This window comes from Squalius cephalus (genome assembly GCF_949319135.1).
Source record: "Squalius cephalus genome assembly, chromosome: 6".
NCBI classification, from domain to species: Eukaryota; Metazoa; Chordata; class Actinopteri; order Cypriniformes; family Leuciscidae; genus Squalius; species Squalius cephalus.
Genome location: NC_137127.1, coordinates 14,156,139 through 14,182,957, shown reverse-complemented (window position 1 = coordinate 14,182,957; position 26,819 = coordinate 14,156,139). Strand labels below are relative to the sequence as shown.

Below are 26,819 nucleotides of genomic sequence, written 5' to 3'. Positions count from 1 at the left end.
TCCGGCTTTTAGATCATAACACGTAACTGCTTACATTTCCTACAACACGAGTTCTATTAAAGCGCAGACTTTCTTAGAAGAGGGGAAAATGCAACTTTTAAGTACTTTGAAAAGTTGAAATATCAACCACCCCCGCATGGCCGCTTACTGAATGTGGCTAATTTAAAAAGCGGAATGTCTAAAGTAGACTAGTAGAGAAAAGAAAAAGAGAAAGAAAAAAACCACTGCATAAGGGAGAAATATGGCCTGCCTGCTATAATAAGATAAAGGCAAGACCTACTGCTAAAGACCTTGCTACTCACAATATACATACACATACATATATATACACATAGCAGTAATTAGGAATTTATTGAGGCACAAGTCAGTTAATAGTGAGAATTATATATATATATATATATATATATATATATAATTCTCACTATTAACTGACTTGTGCCTCAATAAATTCCTAATTACTGCTATGCAATAAATTCCTAATTACTGCTCAGACCAATATGACTACCTTACTAGCTATTAATAAGCAGTAATTATGAATTTATTGAGGCACAAGTCAGTTAATAGTGAGAATTATTTATATATATATATAAAATTCTCAGTTAATAGTGAGAATTATTTATATATATATATAAATAATTCTCACTATTAACTGAGAATTTTATATATATATATATATATATATATATATATATATATATATATATATATATATATATATATATATATATATATATATATATAAATAATTCTCACTATTAACTGACTTGTGCCTCAATAAATTCCTAATTACTGCTTATTAATAGCTAGTAAGGTAGTTGTTAAGTTTAGGTATTGGGTAGGATTAAGGGATGTAGAATATTGTCATGCAGAATAAGGCATCAATATGTGCTTTGTAAGTACTAATAAACAGCTAATATCCTAGTAATATGCATGCTAATAAAGCAACTAGTTAATAGTGAGAATTTGACCTAAACTAAAGAGGCTAATGCAGGGCATTAAGCCGAGCACCCCTCGCTGGGCCGACCCCACATAATCCACTGCTGGCCTGATGACAATAACCTCTCTCTCCTCCAGAGTACACCCCCTCACTGGCTACTCCTCTCCAGGCCATCCCTTTGTGTCTGTGTTGCCATGGAGACCCCCTGAATGATGCAGGACGGTTAGGATGTCGAGGGGGTTTTGTCCAGCTCTATCTGCGAGTGGAGAGGTGGGCGGGGCGGGAGCATCCTGCGCTTTCTTTTCAAGCTTTACACTATGAGGTCACGGCATTAAGGGATTGGAAAATGTGTGCGTGTGCGTATTTCTGCTTATGTATGCTTTGCCAGGTACAGATATCCAGTGCAACATGTTATTGACCAGACGCAGCGCTCCACTTTAGACATAGAAATATAATGTAGACCTACTGAAACATATGAATAACAATATGACCATTATAACTGGCGACAACAAGCTAATTGAGAGATTTATCTGCCCAAGGGCCATTGTCGTTACAACAGAGCCATTAAATAGAAAGGTTCTGGAGGCAGTTATTAACAAATATCAACAGAACTGTCAACGGCGTACAAAGAGCAGGAAGGGAATCTATCATCACTGATTAGGTCTAAACAGGAGAGAGAGTAGAGAAAACTGGAATAAGTTTATTTATAATAAATTTCACATTTTCTTGCCTTAGCAAAACTCACTGCCATGATGGTAGGATGTTGTGAGATGATGCTATGCAGTTGCTACTGTGTTGCTCTGTGGCTTTAGGAAAAATAATTATTGGTTCCTAGATATGAACTGATTTCTATAACAGATACAATACGTTAAAGGGATACTCTACTTTAAAATGAAAATTCTGTCATCATATACTCACCCTCATGTTGTTTCAAACCTGTATGAATTTATTTCTTCTGCTGAACAGAAAGGAAGATATTTAGAAGAATGTCAGTAACCAGACAGTTTCTGGTACCATTGACTTCCATAGTAGGAAAAAAAAAATACTATGGAAGTCAATGGTACCAGAAACTGTCTGGTTACTGACATTCTTCTAAATATTTTCCTTTCTGTTCAGCAGAAGAAAGAAATTCATACAGGTTTGAAACAACATGAGGGTGAGTATATGATGACAGAATTTTCATTTTAAAGTAGAGTATCCCTTTAATGACCCTGATTTGGGTCACATTTGTGCAATGGTGTAGTTGCCGTTTTGGTTCTCCAGCACATTCTCCCAGTTTATTATAAAAGATTGTTTATTCTAAGTGGATTCGTGCGTGTTTGACTATCTGTGACAATTCCCTCTTTAAATGTAAATTTATAAGATTTTTTCCACGTGCTTTATCATCCACGAAGCAAAAAACGTATGTCTGGTTACTTAGGAAAGTAATAGCACATCTCTCCTTATATATAAATATTTTGATAACTTTTATCTTTATATTTTCAGTTTTCATTTTAATTTTGAATGAATGTAAATTACATTTAGTATTATTTTTTATATTACTATTTAGGTTTATATTTTTTTTATTTCAGTTTTAGTTTTTATTTATTTCCAGACAGTGATTTAACTTATTTCAATTAGTTGCTAAGCTAACATTTCTGCTTTTCATTAATCTAAGTTTAAGTTAGATAAAGTTTAAGTTTGAAGTTTTTTAAAAATAAAAAATAAAAACTTATTTCGTTTTATTTCAGCTTTATTTCAACTCAACAATGTATTAGGCTAAATCATTTAAATTACAATAATAACCCTGATACAAATCTGAGTTATCAAAACAAGCGGCACTAGGCAATTTAAATTGTGTTAGTGATCTGCTCAAATCCATAACTCTAACTATAAGCAACCGTAATAGTGATGCTAACAAAAAGGAGAAAAGAAAAGCTCAAGTTTCCAACAGATTAGCCCTACCATGAGTTCAACTATGAACCCCATGTTTCTCACTCAACGTCTACAGCACCTACACAACGGAGACGGCAATGGCTCCTGTCAGCATGGAAACAAAAGAATCTTCATCAATATGCCCTCCGTGTCTTGATGGCATAAAATGAGAGCGAGTGAAAGAGAGAGAGACTTAGTGATGCATACATTCATTTCATTTAGAATTTCATTTGCCCCACGTCTTTTACACATTAATGAATCCAAAGTACTTAAGCAGGCAGCCCGGGGAGGCCGGCGGTGATTTGCAAGGAAAAGAGCAGTGCATGCTGGGAAGCAAGGGTTAGTTAGGCTACCCATTCAGCGCCACTGGTAGAATCCATGATAAAAGAACACTGAAAGGCCAGAGCTGAGACCAAATGAGGATTCAACATTGGTCCTTTTAACAATGCATTACTGAGTCAAAATATAGCATTTATAAAAAAAAAAAGAAACATGTAGCGAGCATTAGCAAATGTACACAAGGTCTTATGCTACAGATTTAGGAAGGAGCCACAGGCATGAAGTTAAATGAAGTGACGTGTATAATTCAGGATGGCTTATGTAAGCACACAAACTATGCATGTTAATGTTATGTAAGCACTGTTTTCTCTATACATGCATCTATATGAATGATCAACAAATGGGCCAAAAACATACTAAAGCAGAAGATTATCCGGGAAATATAAAGTAACATGAAGATCTCCCGTGTAGAAATCACCCCATATTCCATATACGTTGTTTTTGAGATCAGTCTGTGCAATTGTGGGGATTTTTCAGTAAAGTTACATGGTTACACCAGTAGGTGGCGACAAGTGACCAACTGGTGAAACTTCATTGAACCATTATGAGCGTGTCGCTGAATCAATCATTTTATTAAACGATACGTTTAAAAACACTGCCTGTGTCCGAAATCACATACTCCCTTGTGTAGGTACTTATTTTGAATAAGTAGCCTAATTACTTTGTGACCGCTAAAAGAGTATGTTCTATATAATATGAATGTGTGTAGTTTGAATGTAATCTGGATGTACGACATTTGCCATGTTGCCCTAATCACGTGACCTACCAGCGTCAGTTGAGTTGCTTCACCACCATTCACAAACCCTCTCCAATGGCCTCATGGGATACTAAAGTGTCCATCGTATGCACACTTTAGAATCTCGCCAAAAGAACTAGGTAATCTTTTATTGAGTACTGGGAATTCAGACAAACTTATTTTGTGATGTACTGTTTTTCTCCTACTATATAGTATAGGGAAGTATGCTATTTCAGATGCAGCCACTGATTCATTTCAGAAACGAAACAAAATCTTTATGAGTGAGTCATTGAATCTTTCAATCAACTCACGAGTTTAAAACACTATTTTTGGTGGTGGAGAAAAAAATAGACTGTAACTGGCAGTATTGTGTTTGAAAATGTAAAGTACTTGATATTAATTTCTTCTTCATTAAACTGTTGGGTAAAAACAATATCAACAATATTACACACAGTCCGAACTAATCTTGACTTAAGGGCTGTTCACACAGACAAGAACACATTTTTGCACTGAAAAATGTGAGAAGTTAGTGGGGAAAAAAGTCTAGAGATTCTTTTTGTTTGTCTGGCACGTTTACATAAAAAACTATGAAAAAGCAGTGCAGTGGAATGCAAAAGCATGTTCTTTGGGAACATTCCCTGATTCACAGAACCATCATTTATTACTCTTGTCATGTCATAGTCCAAATGAACCAAAAAGCCAAGTCCATTAGGTTGTACTTAATGTATCTTAGTAAGGGACTTAAATCAATGTAGTTTTTGACTGGCTGTTCATGACAATATGGAGTTAGAAATACACATTCAGAACATAAAATAATAAATGTTTTTGGAAAATACAAATATGAGACCAAATTATTATTTTTATTTTTTTGTATATTTGTTAAGTACATAGTTAGACGAGTTATTCAATGAGGTGGGTTTTTCAAATTACTAAAAATTTTTTTTTAATTTTTTTTTTTTTACTTTCATCTTTAACCTCCCACAGTCTTCAATATTTGGTCACATCCTTAAAATGACAAATCTCACACTCAATCATGTCCTTCATAAGTCAATAAAAATGATAAATATTTCAGAAATGTGGACGTTACTCATTTTGACCAGAGCATTTCATCGTAGCGACTCAGTCTCAACAAGTACCATCTGCATGTATGAAGTCCGTCCAATCCCTGTGCCACCCTTCTCTAATCCTAATTAAGGTAATATTGTGTTGAGGGAAGCTTGGATGATGAAATCAGAGAGAGACACAATGTTCCTCTGTCATTAATAAACAGTCCCAGCATGTTAGTGTTTCCAGCGCATGCACAGGACAGCCAGCTGAGCTTAAACAAGACAATTTCATCCACTGCAGCTTGTTTCTGAATCAGATTAAGCACATAAAGCCTCCTGCCAACATCTACAGGCACACAAATGACCAACACACAAAACTTTATTTAAGTCTTGGCCCTTCTCTAAACCCACCTGAACCCAAATCTCAGAGCTCTCGGTGGCTCTAAAGGCAATGTTCTTTGCAGTAACACAGCGTTAGTAACACAATATTCTCTGCAGAAAAACAAAGTTTACACCGTTTGGCCAGGCATTAACCTTTTTTTCTACAGGGGGAAAAAAGAACAGTGTGATGTTTTACAGACATCCAGCGTGAACAGAACACTAACATTCCCCCTTAAAGTTAAACCTGTGCCCTGTTTAACAAGCAACAATTTATGTCTGGGCTACAAAAAAAGGTCCAAAGATAAGAAACCATTCCAGATCGACCTCACTGCACACAGTACATTTGGAATGCGAACTGCCTTTAATAATTAACAAGGACTCAATACATGAGTAATTATTTTTCCAAACAAATTACACCTCAGGCCCAAACTGCTACAACTTGATACACTGATAAAGGATACCACCATAAAGACATTTAATCATCTTTTGTTATGCATCAACCCTAGCTCAAGAAATATTTGACAGCTCTGTGTTTTACAATATCAGTGGTGTGGAATCTAATGCTTGGTATTTTTGGAAAAACACTAAGGGTTAATTCTTTACAGTTTTTAAAATTAAATTACATTTAATTTAATTAAATTAGATACAAGACAGAAAATAATTTTAATCTACAAAAATTACATTCTGATAATACTGTAATATGCAAACTGACAAAACATAAAAACTGTAACAGACCATAATTTAACCAAATATTTTAACATTTTTGAAAAATACATAAACATTTATTCATTATTGACATGTATGTATGTATGTATGTATGTATGTATGTATGTATATATATATATATATATATATATGTGTGTGTATACAGTATTTATTAAGTATTTATTCATTATATATATATATATATATATATATATATATATATATATATATATATATGTATACAGTATTTATTAAGTATTTATTCATTATTGACATGTATGTATGTATGTATGTATGTATGTATGTATGTATGTATGTGTATATATATATATATATACAGTATATATACATACATACATACATACACAGTATATATATTTAGAGAGAGAGTGTTATAGCCTATATGAATATTAATATAATATTTAAACAATATTTAGAGAATTCTTTTAAAATCTTTTAAATTATTTTCTAATTATCATTAGATAAAATCAAAAATAGCCCTTTGTGGGAAGAAAATTGGTGTCCATAATTTCATTGATAAGATTAACACTGTGCCCCATGCAATACGCCCTTTGAAAACTAATGCTGAAAATATATTGATAGAGCATTGTTAGACAACACACAACTGAACAACAGCTCTGTCAGTGATGAATGGTGAGAAATGTAGTGAGAAGAGAGTAGAACGGAATAGACCAGTGAATAACAGCATTGATTATAACAAACTGCGCCGAACACAATGTGAAAGAACTGAATGGAATGGAACCGAACAGTATAAAACTGCAAATAGAGAGAAAGTGAGAGAGCAGGGCACTGCACTAGACTTAAAATAAAAGGCCTCAGCTGGCAGGACAAGCTGGGTCCGGCCTGGCGTAAATTAGCCAAACTATTTACCCTCTTGCGCATATTATCGAATTCTTCCAATTGAGAAAACAAATGCATCTGCTTCGTTCAGCGCAGTTCATGGGAAATTGCATGGCTGCCTGAAAGCCAGACATTTACTGTGACCGGCCTGGAAAACAGTGGAGAGGAGTGGGGCCACTTATGTTCACAAAACCCATATTGCCCACAAACCAACCCTGTCTGGCCCTGGCCCAAACCTCTCCACAGTAAAGCTGGACAGTGACCCTCCAAACTTTACTTGTTTCTGTGGCAACCCGACTACAGGAAACATGCAATTTTAGCTGATAATATACGGCAATACCATCATTATATCATTAACATAGTAGGGTACTGGAATGCTTAACCACGTGCACTGATCCACTCATAAAGCAAATCACATAAAGCAGAAAAGGACATAGAGTTCAGGAACTTTAAATACTTCATTTGTGTGAGCGACCAGAAAATGGAAAGGTTTATAAAGCCTGTGAGTGCAAACTCCACACTTGCAAAGGGATTATGGTTTATTTAGTCTGGGAAGAATACAGGTTAGATGTCACTAAAATATGCTATACTCAACATGGCGTAATAATAGCGCTAAGGCTATAGTACAGTGTGCTAGACACTGCTAAAAGTCTTATAAGTGACAGCGGATGGAAACGCCTTGGCAAAAAGGCATAAAATTGGGCAGGGAAAAATCTCGCAGCTTGCAATTTTTATGAGGCATGAAACGTAGGGTACAACCGGACTAAAGGCGCCTTTAATTTTATTTTCCTCTAAACACCAGCATTTCACTGTGCATGTTGAAATGTGGCTGATCCTTGACGAGATTGCGGGCTGTAACGCAAAGTCGATTCTGCGCTAAGTTGATCTACCTAATATAATCTTTTAAATTGCTATATATATGTAGCTAATGGAAATATGATATATTTTAGAGACAAAGGTCTTGTTAATGGTTTTCAGTTTCACTGGGGCTAATGGCACAATAAATGGTGTGGCAATAAACAACTGGCTGAATTTTCCATTTGTTGACATCTCATGGCCAGATTCAGTTTATTACAATTTATAAATGTGTCTACCTTGATGATAATGCATAAAAAATGTATTAATCATATCAAATATGATTAATAGGTATCATATTAATTGTTACAACTGTAAAGCCATATTTAAGTGTTATGGGGTCTCCTTCAATCAGTGTAAGAAGGTTTTTTTATAGCCTATAAATAAAAAAATGTATTTTCCTTTTTTTTTAATGAACATATTTCAATAAAAGTATATTTACTGAATAAAGTATATTGAATGATTATCAAAACATCAGAATATGATACAACTTTTTCAAAAGTGATTGTTTGGAACAAGTATTAACTTAGATGTTACACAAAAATATAACTTTAAAGTATTTGTATCCATACTTTTGCCCCATGCTGTTGAGCCTTTTACAAGAAATGTACATTCATATGATTTTCAAGCAAAAAAAGCAATTTTGTTTTTGTTTTTCCCACAAAGATGCGTTGCTTCATTAATGTTTAATTGTTTTTTCCTACAATCGCTCAAATTCGCAGAAGACGAAGATATAACACTGGGTTTTATTTGACTAGATCAAAATATACAGCCAACATGCGAGACAGCGTGTAAACACATAACACGAACATTATCGGACAAGGAGTGCAGATAAAGGAACAACTTAAGGAGGAACACAAACAAGGATAATTAATTACACACAGCTGACACATATGAACTAATGATAAAGGTAGCCATGGAGACAAACGAGTGGCGGGAATCACAGGAACACAGAAGATGAATGAAAACAAACTAAAAGTCCATGAAAACTAAACACGCTGAACATACTGTGACACATACACTATGGGAGTAGTGAAAAGGAGATTGTCCTTAACGTTTGCCTTTAGCCCTTGTATCCTACTAGCAACGATGCTAAATTAGCATTGAAAAACAACAAAATGTTCAAATTCAATTTAAACTGGTAGAAATTACCACGATATAGCTCTTAAAATGGACTGAAGGTGTCCATGTCTGTCAAAATTGATATGGAAGGGTTTTTGTAGCAGGCTAAAATAACTCCGAGCAGTTGGCTTGGTGTTAAGATGCTCAAGTAGCAGGAGTTAATTAGCTACTTGTCTCTTGCTCCGTTGAGAAGAAAGTAAGATGCTATGAAGCGGGTAGCCCACGGGCAAATGAAACGAGCGTTATTACGTTTCTGTCACTCATCTTCACAAAAGGCTGAACTTCTCATAAAAGTAATTCTTGAGAGGTCCAAAGAGAGAGAAAAAACATTTCATCAATGCACCTCGATGGCTATCAGTCGGGGGGGAAAAAAAACCTGGAAAACGGAATCTTAATAACAAAGAAAATGTCACGGTTGACATTTGCCAAAGAAGTGTTCTACCTCCTCAGTATTATTATATTAGCTTCTATCGGAGCAGTACAAACAAACCCTTATTCTCTTGTGGAAAGCATATCAAAGACCCAAGTGATGTCTGTTGCCTGTTATTGTTGCATTATGGGTAAACAGCTCTAGTTCGGTTGCTACAGGCCAGCCTAACTCATATTCAAAGCTCTGTGTAAGCGAATCCCACTGCTCAGTGGCGTCGGAATAAAAAGATGCCTTACGTACGCTTGAGAGAACAGTAACTAGTGGCAACCTCATTCATTAAAGTGCTTCTTAATGCCTGCCATGGAGCCACCGCAAATGTCCTGGAACGGTAGTTCATTTATAAACACAAGATAGGCAGGTTCTGACTGCTCACACTGAGGCATATTGTTTTGTGCCAGAAAGGAATCATGTTCCCCGTGATGTTCTTTAGATGAACAGCTTGATAATACAGGTTTGTCTTCTTTTTTTTTTGTTGGTGCTGTGAGGGGTCCATGCTAAACTCACCGCCATGTAGAGACTGCTAGGTGGTTACTAAGTTACACATGCATTAAATTGATCAAAAGAGACTTTTATAATGTTAAAAAAGATTTATATGTAAAAAAAAAAAATTCTTTTGAACTTTCAATTCATCAAGAAACCCTAAAAGAATGATCATGGTTTCCACAAAATATGAAGAAAAAAGTTATTGGTAACACTTTACAATAAGGTTCATTAGTTAACTTTATGTATTAAATAACAATGAACAAAACATTTGTTTCTGTATTTGTTAATCTTTGTTAATGTTAGTTCATAAAAATAAAGCTGTTCATTGTTTGTTCATGTTAGTTCACAGTGCATTAACTAATGTTAACAAGATTTTAATAAAGTATTAGTAAATGTTGAAATTAACATTAACAAAGATTAATAAATGCTGTATAAGTGCAGTTCATTATTAGTTCAAGCTAATTAATGTAGTTAACTAATGAACCTTCTTGTAAAGTGTTACCAAGTTATTTTAAAAATTAAGAATATTTTCATTAAGAATATGTCATTTAGAATGCTTAATCAATCCAGCCCCATGTTGTAAAGGACACCAAATCTTGAGGGGAATCATTCGCATCATGGCTAGAGAAGAGGTCACATTGCATTTTGCACAATGCAGCGCTTTAAGAACAGACAGTAAAAGGCGTAATAGCTGATTCCTGCATTATGGCACATTCAAGCTGTGCTGTTATGATCGATGTGTCCAAATAAATAGATTCTTGGATGGGATCCCTCAGGTTACGAGCTTGGGCCATTAGCGCATTGGACGTTCTAAAGCAAGCAAGGTCATGAGTTCTGGATCCTGTGCATCTTTGGGCTAAATTTCAGCCTATTGAAGAAAAATGTGCAAAGCATGCTCTCTTCCCCTCAAGCCCTCCTATATTAAGGCTCTGACGTCTGGAGAGTATTGACTGACACACTGAGTGGCCATGCTGTCTCTTCCTTGGTGACCTCTACCCGCTATGACTCACACTGCCGAACCCAGCAGGGTCTTCAAAGCGCTGAGAACTGACGACAGCTAGGGGTTGGGCGGGATGTTGTCGATGGAGGTAGAGAAAGAGAAAGAGAAAGAGAAAGAGAAAGAGAAAGAGAAAGAGAAAGAGAAAGAGAAAGAGAAAAAGAGACAGGCTGTACATATGACAGCATATGCTACGCATCTGCTCTCCTCGCTCCAACCCCATGCATGTAACACTCAGCTGACTGTGGAGATTTTACATAAACCTCAAACTTACATGAGGACACTCTACTCATAATATACTTCCTTATTTCATTTAAGATAAAAGGGGTAAAAGGCCCAACTGGGACAGGACTGTAATCTGCTTTATCTGGTCCTTTGTAAGCTAGCCAGATTTACCTGTTATATCATTAGCTAGTCTGCACCACAGATAGGGCGTAGGGACTTAAGCTGACATAACCTGAATAAACAGAGTATTAGGAACAGCCTCAGACCAATGGAATATGTTTTAGATGTCATTCTGGTAAAGCTAATGAGCGTTAAAAATACAACTGGCGTCAAAAATACGTTAAAAATACGTATCTTTTCCATTTACCCCCCATCTTTTCCATTTAACATCAACAGGAAATCAGAATTGACCCTATTTAGTGTCTAAAAGCATGTTCAAATTCAATGGTTCATTATTTACATTAGTCCAAAAACAAATTACGCTTGTATTCGGAATTAAAATAAAATATCTTGTCTTCCGCATTGTGACCTATGATTGTGACATACATCTGAGTGACTGATTATCAAAAAAAAGGATCAGTAGGGACTTGGATTGAACGTTGTGGATCGGATGGAAGCTGAATGAATCAGCTGAATGACAGCTTGCAGTCGCATGTAAATAGGGGCGTGGTTTAAGATGACTAAAATGATTGGAGCACCAAAGTGAAGTAATTTACACCAGAAAATCCAGTTATGACATTCTGATTAAACAATTTTAACGATTTTAACCGAATAGCTACTTGCACATTGTTAGCAAACTAGATCTCTCATTCTTTTTAGCAATCCAAAATCATAATCGTCATGAGACGTCCTCGTCAAATTCACAATGCATAAAATCAAGTCCTGCTTGAACTAAGTATCCCGTTTCATATGTCACATTATGTAAGTTAAATACTTTGCAATTCACAAGGAATTCACATTGACTCATTTAAGCTACATAAAACTGCTGTTTACTACTTTAATAAGGCTGTAAATGTCTTAATTCAGCGCATGCGGCGTTTGAGTCACGTAGCCCGACTGGTTTTTCCATGGCTAGCATGTGTACTGTATGCAGCTAATTGCCTCTCTAATGTTTACCTTAATTAGCATTGCTTTATTCGCTTGTCAATTCAGCCCCGTGAAAAATCGATAAAAATCACATGAAAACTAGCTACACCTTCGTTATACGAGCCTTAAATCCAATACACCACGAACATTTGTGTTCAATGGATCAAATAACAGCAGAACCGACAGACTGTGGGTTTGCGTTGAGCAGCGTCAGTAAAGATATGAAGAACAGCTGATAGAGTCTGCCTTGCCAGTGCTGACATCCGCTTGTGGAAGCTTTCACGGGGTGTTTGCAAGTAGGAGAATGACACCAAAGCCATCGGCAAGCTGCTGAGACTTTGGAAATTTCCTGCTGAGAGTCCTCCCTGCCTTCCACAATCACTTTTACAGCTGATGGCATCTTAAGAGGAGCCTTTTAGGAAGCGAAGTTACAAGAAGGGGAGGGCTGATGGAAGCTTTAGTTAAAAATATGCAAAGGGAACATTTTGTGCATCCTGTCCTATCGAAGGTCGCGGGTAATTGTCCCTAAGATTTAAAAGCACTGCCAAAACAAATAACTGCAGGGAACAGAATGGAAGATGCATGAAGAAGCATGTCTTTATATAACAGTTCTGTTGAAAGCCCCTGCCTTCGATAGAAACGTTTGGTAACCTTTAGCAAGGGTTAGCCTTAATTCTCAAGTTTTTCGTGAGGTTTAATGATAAAAGCTGGTTTTAATCTCCTCTCATTCATCCGTTCTCATCAACAGTCCAGATGTAATAAATCCAGACAGACTGAGAGACACAGGAGTGATTACTGTTCTTTTCCTCTCATAGAAAGGTTTGTGGCCTTGTTATGCATTAAAGGTGAAGTGTGAAATTTCTTCATCACTAAATGGAATTGCAAAGATACCAGTAATGACCTTTTAAAAAGGTTTCCCAAACACTCCCTCCGTCTTCCATTGGTTGGACATACAGGTCACTTCCCCCAGCTCGTGGGTTCATGGGTCAAACAAAACACTGTTAATTTAAAACAAGCAGATTTTTTTAAAAACGTAATTTAACTTATTTAAAATAAGCCTAAATTGAAGTTCTAAAATTACAAAAAAAGCTAAATAGAAATATTAAAAATGAATACAATTATGAAATTACTAAAACTTAAATTAAAATTTATTTAATTGAATCATTCATTGAAAATATTAATATAAGGTGTTTTTATATTAAGTATAAAAATAACACTAAAATAACAGTTTATAACCTAAATTTATTTTGTATTTTTTTGTAATAAATGATTCTCAGTGATTCAGTTTGTCCAGACCATTTTTGTGAAATGGTTTAACCAGTTCATCACAATGATTTGCAATTCAATCAGTCAGCAATTCAATCCAATTCATGAAATAGATGTTCACACCGTTTTTGTGAACTGATTCACACTTTTCAAACTTTCCACTTTTCAGCATACTAAAACAAAAATAGGTAAGAAAAAAAAAAAGAAAACTCACACACTTCACCTTTAAGCCAGCAGGGAGTATCTTTGAAAATATCCACACAGATATGATGTCTCGTCACACTGCAGATTCACTAGCAGCAGCCATTTAGAATAGTGTCAGCTGATGATCCTTTCAGAAAACCACAATCTTTCTCTCTTTTCCATTTTATGATTTCCCCATGTGAGACAGACAGAAGCCCCCCCGTTTCAACAGAAGCCTGTATTAAACAGTCAGAGCGTTCCAAGAACAGTGTGATCCTCTCCCAGGGCTATATATCTCCGTGGGAGGCCTCTACAGGTGGGTCGCTGCTGGCTACATTTCTGCGTGTGTCCTGTTACTGAAAAATGAGGTGAGAGCCAGTTAACATTAGGCTGATGTCTGTCTGACCGAGGTATCTTGAAGCTTTCAGCACAAAAATGCAACACGTCGATGCAATGATAATTATAGACCACCTACAACAGATCTGCAATCAATACTGCATGCATGAACTAAATGCATCACTAAATATAGATTTTTTGTTTTCTGAAGAGGACCCACACACACTATAAGACAATGGGGACGATTTTGGCCAATTCTCCCCTTCCGACAATCCTAGGTAAAGTCACGATTATCTTGATGGTTCTACAGATTATCTTATCAGATTTTCCTGTGGTGTGAGGTGTGTTAAGAGTGATTGAATCTGCTGTACATGTTAAATATTTATGATCTGTCAGTAATCCTGTTGTGTGGGGGGAACCTCGAGGACAAATGCACATGCACGTGGCTGTTGCTAAGGTGTTGCTATGCGGTTGCAAGGGTTTTTGGGTCGTTGCACCCAAACATTCTTGCAACCTGAAACAAAGTGGATAAATTAAGAAACATAATCTAAGATAAAATATACAGAGCAATTAGTGTTTGCCAGGGCATTGCTATGTGGTTCCTAAAGAGCTCTGAGTGATTTTTAGCATGGTTGCTATGGTGTCCTGGGTGGTTGCTAGGTGATGCTTACTTTAAAAGTCAAAAGAGCACACACCCAAGTCTCTAGACATGGCTTGGCCCCTCTTTCAATGCAAACTTGAGGGATTTCTTTTTCTGTATATTATGAAAACAAATATATAGTTTCGGAAGGGGAGATCTATATATATCTCCCCTTCCGAAACTATATATATATATATATATATATAATTATATATATATATCCTTAAATAAGCTAAATGTACTTGAGAAGCAAGATATTTAGACTTTTCATACACCAGTATCTTGTCTTGCAAAGTCTTTTTCACTTTTTTTCATTTGTACTTAAAATAAGGGCAAAACTGTAAGTGCAATAAGATGAAATAAACTAATTTTAAAGATGCATTCTCAAAAAAAACCTAAGATAAGTATTTTATGCAAAGATGCCTCTCAAGTAAATGTATCTTGTTTTAAATTGTTTTTAGATGTTTTTTTTTTCAGATAATTTACAAATAAGGCAGAAATACAAGTCAAAAATAAGTTTTTTTGCAGTGTATTATCATTTCAAAATAATGTCAATTGTATAAAATCAAATGGTTATGCACCAAAGTTTTACATAAGGCTTAAGGATTTGAACAAATCCCTAACACTAAATATGCACAGTATTAATAGTGCTTGCTATGTTTTATTCTCTCTCACTCCAGATGTACAAGGCTGAGGGCTGATGCGACTCTGTTCATAGTCAGCATTTTCCCCCTCTTCTTTCTAGCTGGGAGGAAATTAGGGGATCATCTTGTATGTGAACTCCCATATAGAAAGAGGACACAAAATTAAGCTTCCGTACCACTCTTCACATTTAACTCATCACTGACACACACTCAATTAATGCACATGGGCAAATATACTCTATCAGAACATGCTTTCCCTAAATAGATGTATTCTTTAGAAGATGTTTTCTTGATGAGGATCAAAGGACAAATGGTGCGTTCAGGAGTCTGAAAAAAAGTTTATGCGGATTATTTGTACATCCTGCTACAACTGTTTGTCACCACCAAACTAAAATTCAATTCTCATTTACAGTGACCTTGAGTCAAAAGCATGCTGTTTTCGGTCTATTTTGATCTCAGATCTTTCTCTACGTGCAAACCGATTACATCAGCACAGCTGGGAAAAAAAGAAGGGAGCAGTCAACACAATTGTTGATAGTTTCCACACACTTCAGCAATTTCCCAAACATGACCAAGTGGCCGGTTGCCTTTACAAGCATCAAAGCATTCGCAAAACTCAAACGATAGCCTATCTGCCCTCATTTAGTAACTATGCCGGTGGCATACTAAACGTAACACATCTGGCAGCGCTTGGACTGACTCATTACTCTATGTTTGATTTCTTTTAGGGTGGCTGTTTGGTCATCCACCTAACCTAACCTACTGTCGGCCTACCAGAGGCAATCCAACATAGCAAGCTTCTGTGTGAACCAGGTCTAAGTCTACACAAAACGGCTCAATCTGGCCCGTGAAACCCAAACAAGGCTATAGGTAAATGAAAGAGTTGGCTGAAAAAAAAAATAAGCAGCTTTTAAGTGAGGCATCTGTTTCTAATGTTGGCGCTCTGGTGTGGATTACAGGGAAGTATTGCCGGGGAACTGACGGTGACCCCATCTCTTCATCCCTAGGGAGTTGGTTGGTAGCGATGAGAGCACTGGATTCGGGTTGGGAGGAGGGAAGTGAACCGAAATGAAACTGGCCCCCTGTTTACAGTCAACCTGATGCTGCATTTCTTTATTCAAAAGCATAATATACTGCTTTTTTGTACAAGGAACTCTAAAAGAGGAAAGTATGGAAGCAAATAATAATTAAATAATAAATAATAATCAGCTGCAAATATCTCCCAGGTGCTGCCACCATGTAGCTATACCATGCTGTAAAACATAGTAAACAGACTATTTTAATCTTCAAAGCAGAACACAACATGTGTTATTTCACATAGAAAAAGATAAGGAATCAGGTTCTCAGTGAGCCATTGATTTTATGACCCCCTCTAAACGCACGTGTTGAGGAAGTACTGGAGATTTTTAACATACCACCAGGAGAAAACGGAATATGCACACTTCCTTACTACACAGTATGCAAAATGTTCAAAGTCATAGGATAGCCTATATCATGATACAGTAGGCGAACAATACCTGAATGACATACAACACACTGTAAAAATGAATTATCGTTAGTTATGTACTTTAATAAGCAACACTGCATAAGGTATTAATATTTTAAAGATATTTTCACAGATTGTATTTTGAATACAAGTGTGTTTTCATATGCTTAAAAACAGTAGTAAGATGAAATACACTTGTATTAAAGATACATTCTCTGAAAACATGTCTTGGTATCTTATGCAGTGCTGCTTCTCAAGTACATTTCACTGTTAGATAACTGGAAAAGAAGACAAAAACTTATTAAGAATAGGATTTTTTTGCTGTGCAAGTTGACTCGTTGGTATTGTTATAAGGCCACGAGAGCCAAACGATTTAAAAAGGCAAATAGAAAAATTATGGAAAACTGTGAGACGGGACACTTTGAGTGATATCAGTACCAAAAAAGTTGTTCTGCATGGTTAAACATCCGCCAGACAAAATATTATATTTTAAAGAATGTTGGTAACCAGACAGTTGATGGTAGCCATTGACTTCCATAGGATTTTTTTTCCTACTATGGAAGTCAATGGCTATCATCAACTGTTTGATTACCAACATTCTTTAAAGTATCATATTTTGTGTTGAACAGAAGAAAAAAACTCATACAGGTTTGGAACAACTTTAGGGTGAGTAAATGGTGACAAAATTTTCATTTTGGGCGCTAATTTGCCCTGTTTGGTAAATCTGGCCTAATACCTTGTGTTGCTTCTCAAGTAAACTTTTCTTGTTTTACTGGAAAACGAGTCAAAAAGTCAAATTATTTAGTCAAATCCGGGTCAAAGAACAATTTCAAAATGGCGGATGCGGTTAACTGTAGGCAATATTTTTCATAATTTGTTATTCTGGTCGAAACTCTCTTCACATCCTGATAGCAGTCAATAATAGAAGTGGTCTAAATATTTAAAAATGTACATGCATCATCTGTGTAAGTCTCAGGACCAAAAATGTTCATCCAATCATTGCATTCGGTCCGAATACAATGTCCTACCTGCCTGTCAGCATATGTATTTCCATACGCCATCCGTGCACCCTGCTCGCACAGACATCAGCAAGAGCATGACAACATTAGCGCCTTACCTATAGTATCTAGACTGCAGGTAGGTAGAGCACACCGCTTTGGAGACGTGACTAGCAGAGCCAAAGTCGATGACCTTGACTCTGTAGGGTTGGCGGGCTGGGTCAACAAGCATGATGTTCTCAGGTTTCAAGTCGGCGTGGATCAGTCCCAGGCTCTTGAGCTTCATGAGGGCAGTGGCCACCTGCTGCAGGATCGGTCGGATGTACTTGAGCGGCAACGGACTGAACTTGTTCTGCTTAAGGAAGTCGTACAGGTTCTGCTCCAACATCTCGAAGACCAGGCACGTGTGGTTCTTGTGCTGGAAGCACTCGTACGCTCGAACGAAGTTGTAGTCATCCGCGCTCTCCGTGCTCAGCCGAGCCAGTATGCTCACTTCGATCTGACCCTGCCTCGCATACGAGGGGTGGTTCTTGAGGATCTTGATGGCCACGATCTCGCTGGTGCCGCGTTTCCAGCACTTCACCACCTGCCCGAACGTCCCTCGACCCAGGAACTCCAGCACCTCGTAGGTGTTGGTCATGGAGCAAAGCACCTCATGCTGCAAGAGCTGGTAGTCGCCCTCGCTGTTGGCGCCACTGTTCTTGGACGTTGCTGTGGTGGAGGCAGTCGCCGTCGCAACGGTGGCCCCGCTTTGCGTGTTGTTCTGGATCATGGTTGCGGGCGGCTGCTGCTCTTCAACAACGTGCACGCTGCTCCCGCTGCCGTTGTTGTCCAGCTCCTCGCTTTTCCGCTTAAGCCCGCATCGCTGGTACGTGTCCAGCAGACTGACGGTGCTGCGGCGCGTCAGATTGTGGCCTCCGCTGCTGCTTCCACTACTACCGGTGCTGCCCAACAGTTGACCAGCCGCCCCAGATGTGCTGCTGGCCGAGGCCACCACGATGTGCCCCGAGCCGGCCGGGAAGAGGAGGGCCTGTTCGTAGGACAAGGAAGAGTTGGAGACCTGGAGACTGGCGGCGTTGATGCCCACTGGTGCGACTGAGACACTCTGCTTGCTGTTCTGACTGTAGACCTTGCTGTGCGTGCCGTACCCTGTCATATCCCAGTTGCAACTCTGCTCCACCTTCAGTTTCTTCACGCTAAAGAAGGCACTTGACTGGAGAGTGTGAGGGGAGAAGACTTGCACTTGCGAGGCCATACCTGAATAACGAGAGAGAGAGAGAGGGAATGTGAAACGTGGATTGAAACTCGAGCATAAGCTTTAAATAAAAATCCTACAGGTCACGGCAGGCCAGTTTAATAGAGTCAGAGTCCAGATGCTAACTTATAAAATAGCCGTTGCACAAATACCTTGCACACTCGCTCTGATTGCTCAGCAGTGTTCAGACTTGAAACTAAAGTTGATAGAGTCAGCTTCAGGGCAGCACCTGGACTGATTCAACTGTATACATTTATGGACATTTTGCATAAAATGAATCCACATGGTGAGAAAAAAATCTTGAAATGTGTATTTTCCAATAACATTCATGGTTTGATTGCTCCTGTTGCAAATGTAGGCTTTTTTTCTTTTTTTTTTTTTGGCTAACCTTGTCCTTGACAAAATATCTTTTTGGTGATTTAAGTTCAAATACAAAAATGCTAAATGTTTTCTTTTAGGTTTGGTTTAGTCTGTAGAAATATATAATTTTTTTAAATAAAAAAAACCCAAAAGAAACATGAACCTTACTATTCATTCACTATAGACACAGTGCAAATCTGAAGTGAATTGGCCCAAAATGCTATATTAATGTATGAGATGAAAATATTGATTCTTTACTGGCCCTCTAGGATTTCTGTAAAAGCAATGTGCTATGCAAGGACCACCAAAAAGGCAGAGACCATGTCAAACCCAGGGCCATTTGCATGAGTCTCAAAGAATGATTGCAATTTCCTCCCAAAAACAAAACAAAAAAACATGCATGCAACACATTGCACCGTTTACCTCAGGGAGATGCACATCACTTTTCCAGAGGCATTTGAAAAAGAAAAAGCACCTGAACCTGAAACATCTGAATAACATCTCAACATCAGATCCTCAAAACAAAACAACATAAGCAGAACAGAGCGGGATTTGGGCTTCTGGGAACTCTCTGAGCTTCAGAACAGACGACGCTTCTCCAAGCAAACAACGGTCCAGAAATAGCCCTCATGAACGGCGCTGTTTGTAGTGCTAAAATAATGATTACATTCGAGAGAGGATTACATGCAGAGCACGCTGTAATGCACTATTTACAGAATCTCCAAAGTGGCATGAATTAGCGCACTAGGAAATAAAAAGGTTCCTTCAGTGTGCATTTCACGCCACATATGTATATCAGTTCACACCTAAACTGCTACTGAAATGCACAAAAAGTTCATTTTAAAGAGGCAGATTTTCAGCAATTAACAACTTACAGAAACAGTTCAAAGGGACTGTCATCTTATATTCAGTCTGTCTGCTTAAATTATACTTTTTTTACCTTTTAGGACCATAGTCATGTTTACTATGTAATGTCATTGTAAAAACTATGTTCCATGGAAAAAACAACAGCAAAAAGGTTTCGAATGACATGAGGGTTAGTAACATTTTTCACAAATCTTGACAGCACAACCAAAGCTATCTAGAATATCTCTATCCCTCTCCGCAAAGAATTTTAAATATACAATGGATCTCCAATGTTTCCATACAAAATGAATATCTATAAGAATAATTACTTTTTCCTTTGCGGTCTCATCTTACAAGCAGATAATGAATCTCATTTGGTTTGAGAAATTCCTTGACGCAAGAAAATTCCCAAGACAGGAAACATACACAGGAAACTTTACATGAACACTTCATTATTGTTATAATTCTTTACAGTTACAGTTTCAAAATTACCTTTCTGTTTCTCTACCTTCTTTTACTTTTCGAACCACCTTTCCTCCTTCTACTTTACCTTTTACATTTGACAGTGCCATTGAATATTTTTAATAGTCATCTGGCTTTAGCTTTAAAGCCCAGGGATTCTTGGGCTTTAAAAGTTGATGAAACACTGACCATACAGTCCATACTGCATACACTGTATATCCTACACAATCCATAAAAATTGATGAAACACTGACAATACAGTCCATACTGCATACACTGTATATCCTACACAATCCATAGCTTTTATACCATAAATCCCTTCTAACCTATATTACATAATGCACTATCCATAATCTATAGCTTCAACCAAAACAGCCTGGACTGCAGATCCTATAATCTTTGCATTTCATATATCAAATATATTGAATATACCAAATACATAATCTATTTACCACAGAACCTACTGTATATAGACTACAATATGATATAAAGTATATTAACTTTGTAATTTAAATTGAAAATAAATAGGACCTCACTGGCAATTTGTTGATGGAGCAAGTAATGAAGGACATCCGCTATTGCTATTAGGAGCAAGGGCCCTATGTTAATCCCATAATCTAGGCCAGATGTCACTCCTTGGATTACGCTTTTCTTTGCCAGGTCTTTACGTAAAAATTATTTGTTCATGGTCAGTGGCTCTGTGTGTTAGTATGTGTGTTTGTCAGAGGTGGGGACGGAGTTCGGAAAGTAATAAATTCCCCACAGATGGAACAAACCAGGAATCCTTTGCGTCAGTGGTAATCTAGTCTCGCGGGCATCTGACACGTTCAGATTACTAAACCACGCAGCTCTTCTAACTCATCACGGCTCATCGCGTTTGTTTTTGCCGATTTAATCCAATCCGGCCCTACATAGTACCTTAAAATCTATGTCTCGCCATGCTATACTCTGGACATGTCACATGGTAGAAACCAAACTGGACGTCTAAATCCTAACCTGACTTTGCACCAAGGCTGTGTGCTATTGAGAACTGAATTTAGAATGCCTTTTAAATTCCAATTCAGTAGAATTATGATGAATGGAAATTGAACAATAAAAGCAAAGTTTGTCAAGATTCCAAAGTTTTGGAAAAAAGGTTTTAAAAAAACAAGTTTGAGTAGAACAATAGATACAATAGAGTAGAATATAGATGGAACGATAGAACAATAGAATGACGGACGGACTGACAAATGGATGGATGGATTCACCAGTATTTTGCACAACCCAGTTTCGAACACAGACATGTTGTAACTCACTCTGCAGTCATTTCATTTCAAGAGAGTTCAAATGGTCAGAATGTTTTCTTCAAACAACAATGCATTTATTCCCATTCAACTTCAGTAACTCTGCAGCTGTTCAATGCGAGACCAGTTCAAGCGTTTACAGCCGAGAGACGACTACCATCCTGACAATGATGTTTATGAACTGATATAGAAAAACTCAACGGGTAAAGTTTACATGAATTTCTGAACTCTGCAGTGTGAATACAACCGGTCTGGTCCATTGTTTCATATTTACAATGCTGGAATGCTTTCCGTAGTGCCAGTCAGCTTTCAGCATATACCTCACACAGAGCAGGCCGGTTTAATGCACTGCCACCGAGCATACCAAAGGGGTTATTCATCTGCTCTACACAAGCAACGTGTTAAAATGCTAATGGTCAGTTTATAACAGGATGAACTATTACTCCGTTTGTCCAAGGTTGGATAATCTACTTTTTTCTTTGAAGGAATGAAGAGACCAAGGATTAAATACAGGCAACAGTCCAAACTTTAAGCTTGTTAACTCTTTTACGGAAATAGGATTAAGAAAATGCAAAAAATAAACAAATATATACACATATACATATATAAACATGTAAAATCTGTCTGCTATCAGGCCTAAGGGTTGAATGCAAACAAAGGACCATGTCCTACAGAGGTTTGCTTTGTCTCTGTGCGATCCAGGCATTTGGAAAAAATGTCCAGGGAAGAAATCAGTGGTTAATGAATTGACCTCCGCTTGTCTAGACAAAGCATTATCCCCTGTGGCTCCGAGCGATGCCCACTGTAGCATACCATCAGGGGGGAGGAAGCACAGGAAGCCTATCATATTTTCTGCTTTTCTTGCATGTCTTCAAAAAACATGTTTCTTACATGTTTCCAAGTCCTTTGCTACCTGCCTTTCTATGATATCCACTCAATTTTAAGCTCTCCTAGTATCATGTTTCTCCAGGTCTGTACTGATCTTTTCAAGCTCTCCAATCCTCCATTTATTTTGCCACTCAATCCCTTCTGCCGTCTCCCGACGCTCTCGCAATCAAACAATCTCTCTGCTGACCTCCCTCTGCACGTCACTTCTTTCTTTCCTCTCCTATCCTCTCCTATCCTCAGGCATTGTTTTTTTGTGCTTTCCTGAGATGACAAATAATTGTACGCACAACAACATTAATCACTCATAATAATTCAAAACAATATTTTACATTTTTATAAAAGAATAATGAAACATATCTATATCTAAAATATCTCCTTCCTCCCAAATCTAACTAGCATCCACTCCTTCCTCTCTCAAACATCGTCTAATAAAACCCTGTAGTTCCACAGAGAGTGAGAGCAGGAAACCTCTGGCTATTGTCTCGATTCATAACACGGTGTATCTCTCACCTCCAGAGCAGAGCAGGGCCAGCGCACTTCAGAGAGCTCTGAGAGGCTGGGAGCGCAGATTTCGTGCAGTGTGTGAAGATAGGAAGAGTGCCAGCAGGAAACGAGACACACCGCTCACAGGAGCATTGCTTAGGCTGTTTATTTCTCAGCCTGAATGTAGAGCTCTCTGGTCTTGCTCATCTCCTCCAACCACAAGATCTCCAGAGGGAGAGGCAGATAGAGAGAGAGACGCTCACAAACAGCATATGCTGCAGGATATTGACCACCCAGTCCTCATTTAGCCATCACATCTAAACCTATTTATGGAACGAAACAGAGAGGCAGCTACAGACACACACGAGCACAACATAAATAAAGCATTACCACTTAGCGCTAATGTTTTACTAGCTGAGCTCTATTATGGTGTTCGTGAATCAGATAAATATGTGCATGCAGACGCAAGCTGCGCGCTTACGCTTGGCACAGACCTGCCCGTTTGGAAACAAAATCTGATCTCTTTTATATCTCCGTCAAAGACAGCATTGAGACAAAACTGAGACTTTTTGCAATGTCTCATGAGATTTTTATTAAGAAAAAGACACTCACTTTTTTTATTCAGTTATAATTTTAGTTTAAGTTTTGTTTGCAGATATGCAGAACGATTGATAAAACTAACAGAAGTATAAAGAGAGAGCGATATAATGATAGATCAATAGTCAGACGGACAGAAGGATAGTCAGATTTAGGCGCTTACTGTATGTCAACACATGTTTCCCACAAAATTTTAGGAGAAACATCTGAGACCTCCAGGAATCCTGAGCTATGACAGAGCAACCTCTGAGCAATGGGTGAAATGGATATGGATCGTGCAGTAAGAAGTGGGACATAGACGCACACGTGCACAGTACGCCCTAACTTGACCCATTAGTGGGGTGTTTGTGTGCTATTTAGTCAGGACGGCTTTGTTAGTGAGCAGGACAACTAGAACAGCTGGGGCTGAGAGCAGCTAAAGCCATTGACATGTGTTCTGACGGCCTCAGAGAAAGACAAACAAATAACACACACTGTCACACACAGGCTTTATGACCTCTCCAACCAGCCTGTTAGTGACTGCTTATTAAGGCTGTGTGTGAGAATAGAGGAAGCCATATGTTTAGAAGAGGTTATAGATGACATATGGAGAGAGCATCATGGGAGTTTGCGAGATAACTGCGTTTACTAAGCTTCTTCAGGGAAACCTTAAGGGAGCCCTTATGAAAATGCACATTGTTCTTGCACAGCAACAAGTTTAATATTTCGATGTAGATTTATGTCAGTAAAACTTACAAGTTAACACATTTTAATAAATAAATAAAAAATAAAAAATAAAAATATATAATAAAATAATGAATTTAAATACTACTACTTGTAGTAAAGCATAACAGTTAATACAAATATAATAAATACATATATAAACAGAATAAATAAAACAATTTTAATAAATAAATACTACTACTAATAATAATAATAAAAATAATGTCAGAGTAAAACACAATAAAAATATAAATAATAGAAAATAATAAATAAAAATTCAATAATACATTAAATACTACTAATAATAGTAATACAAATCAATTAGGGCTGTCAAACGATTAATCGCATCCCAAATAAAAGTTTGTGTTTACATAATATATGTGTGTGTATGGAGTATAATTATTTTCTATATATAAATACACACACATGCATATATATTTAAGAAAAATGTGTTATTTATATATAAAATATTTATATATAATATAAATTATATATTATATAAATATATATACACAGTATATACATGCAAATATTTCTTAAATATATACATGCATGTGTGTGTATTTATATACAGAAAATAATTATACACCATACACACACATATATTATGTAAACACAAACTTTTATTTTGGATGCGATTAATCGCGATTAATCGTTTGACAGCCCTAAAATCAATGGTTATCTTTTACAGTTAGTAAAACAATGAATTGTGACTACATCTACTAACAATAATAATAGTCAATGAAACATAACAATTAATAAAAAAATATAATACATAAATGTATAAATAAATAGAATAATTAACAAATAAAAGAACCAATAATAAATAATTAAAAATAAAAGATACTGAAAAATGTAATGTTAGGTGTGATTAATCCCGATAAATTACAGAAAATGTGCAATTAATTAGTTAATTGTTTTAATCGATTGACAGCACTAAATAAAATACCACTACTGCTGCTACTACTATAACTACTAACTAATAATAATAATAATAAATATTATAAATATTAAAAAGTAAAAAAATAAACAAAATTGTAAATAACTAAATTAAATCATATATAATAAATAAAATACTATATGTACTAATATAATAGTGAGAACTCCCCTACTAAATTATTAGCATCAGGCCCAAAAAACTCTTTTTGAAGTGTCGTGGGCAGCTCACAGTAGCCACTTTCATGTTTCAGGACCAGCTGACTAACTCAGTGTCCTCTTCCAGAGCATTAAAACTAAGACGACACCCATTTAAGAACAAGTTCACGATAAGAAGCAATTTGTACAACCCTGTTATCAGACCATTACAGTAACAGTATCGATACACTCCTGCAGCCACCCACTAGCACTTACCAGCACCATTAATAAAACATTGATACGGTGAATTTATCATGCATTAAGTATGTTGATTAAAGGTTTGTTTTATCTTATTTGGAACTCTTTGGGTACAACAACAAACCATGTCATTGTCTGTTGCGGTGTGTGTGTGTGTGTGTGCCTGCGAATGTATGTTTTGCAGGTTTTTGCTGCACTTCAAAAGAACAAGACCTGAGTAACAGGGCAGAGTCTAACCACAGAGCCAAGCCAGGTACAGATGAAACAAGATTCAGGCACATAGTGCAGACAACACACGCACAGGCAGAGCACATCCTGCAGCTGTGGCGCTGAAGCACGTATAAATGTGACGCCCATTGACTAAAGTGATTCTATACCCTGACAAAACAACTGTTCTCAACCACAAAACAAGTTAAAAGCAACCTGGGAATTAACAAAAGAAGCTTAATTTGAACAAAAGTGTTATCAACGTGAAATACGAATGCATTCGCATTGCGTTCCTTAAACAAAAAGCAGCAGTTCATGAAAGCATTTGTGTGATTTTCTGGAATTCTGAACATCTGTCATTTCGCTGGTTCAGTTTGTGTTTTCCATCAAGTATAATCTTAACACAAATGACGGTTCTGGAGAATACCACAGAGATAAACAGACACGGCTAATACGCCAAAGTCCTCACAGGCGAGTTCTTCAGGATACATTATGACTGCTTCTTCCGGCACATACATCACAGTCCAGGGAGTGTGCGTATGTGTGTGTGTGGCCGACCTCTACAACCCTACGGCAACTTGTATGGAATGATGGGAAGGCACTTAAACTCTTAAAGGGGACATATCATGGAAAACAGAATTACATACTCACAAAACACCTATTTCAGTATTCACAGTCATATTAATGTGCTCCAATTAAGCTATTTTAAAAGGTTCCTAATTTTATTTTGGTGG

At 37.1% G+C, this 26,819-nt stretch overlaps 1 protein-coding gene across 2 annotated transcripts in view; it reads right to left on the bottom strand.

Moving 5' to 3' along the window:
• hipk2 (homeodomain interacting protein kinase 2) overlaps positions 1 to 26,819 on the bottom strand; it is a 93,920-nt gene that overhangs the window by 50,499 nt on the left and 16,602 nt on the right. For both annotated transcript variants that reach the window (XM_079873439.1, XM_079873440.1), the window contains exon 2: positions 17,790 to 18,927. In XM_079873439.1, the coding sequence (XP_079729565.1) occupies positions 17,790 to 18,927 (1,138 nt within the window). The remainder of the gene's footprint in view (positions 1 to 17,789; positions 18,928 to 26,819) is intronic.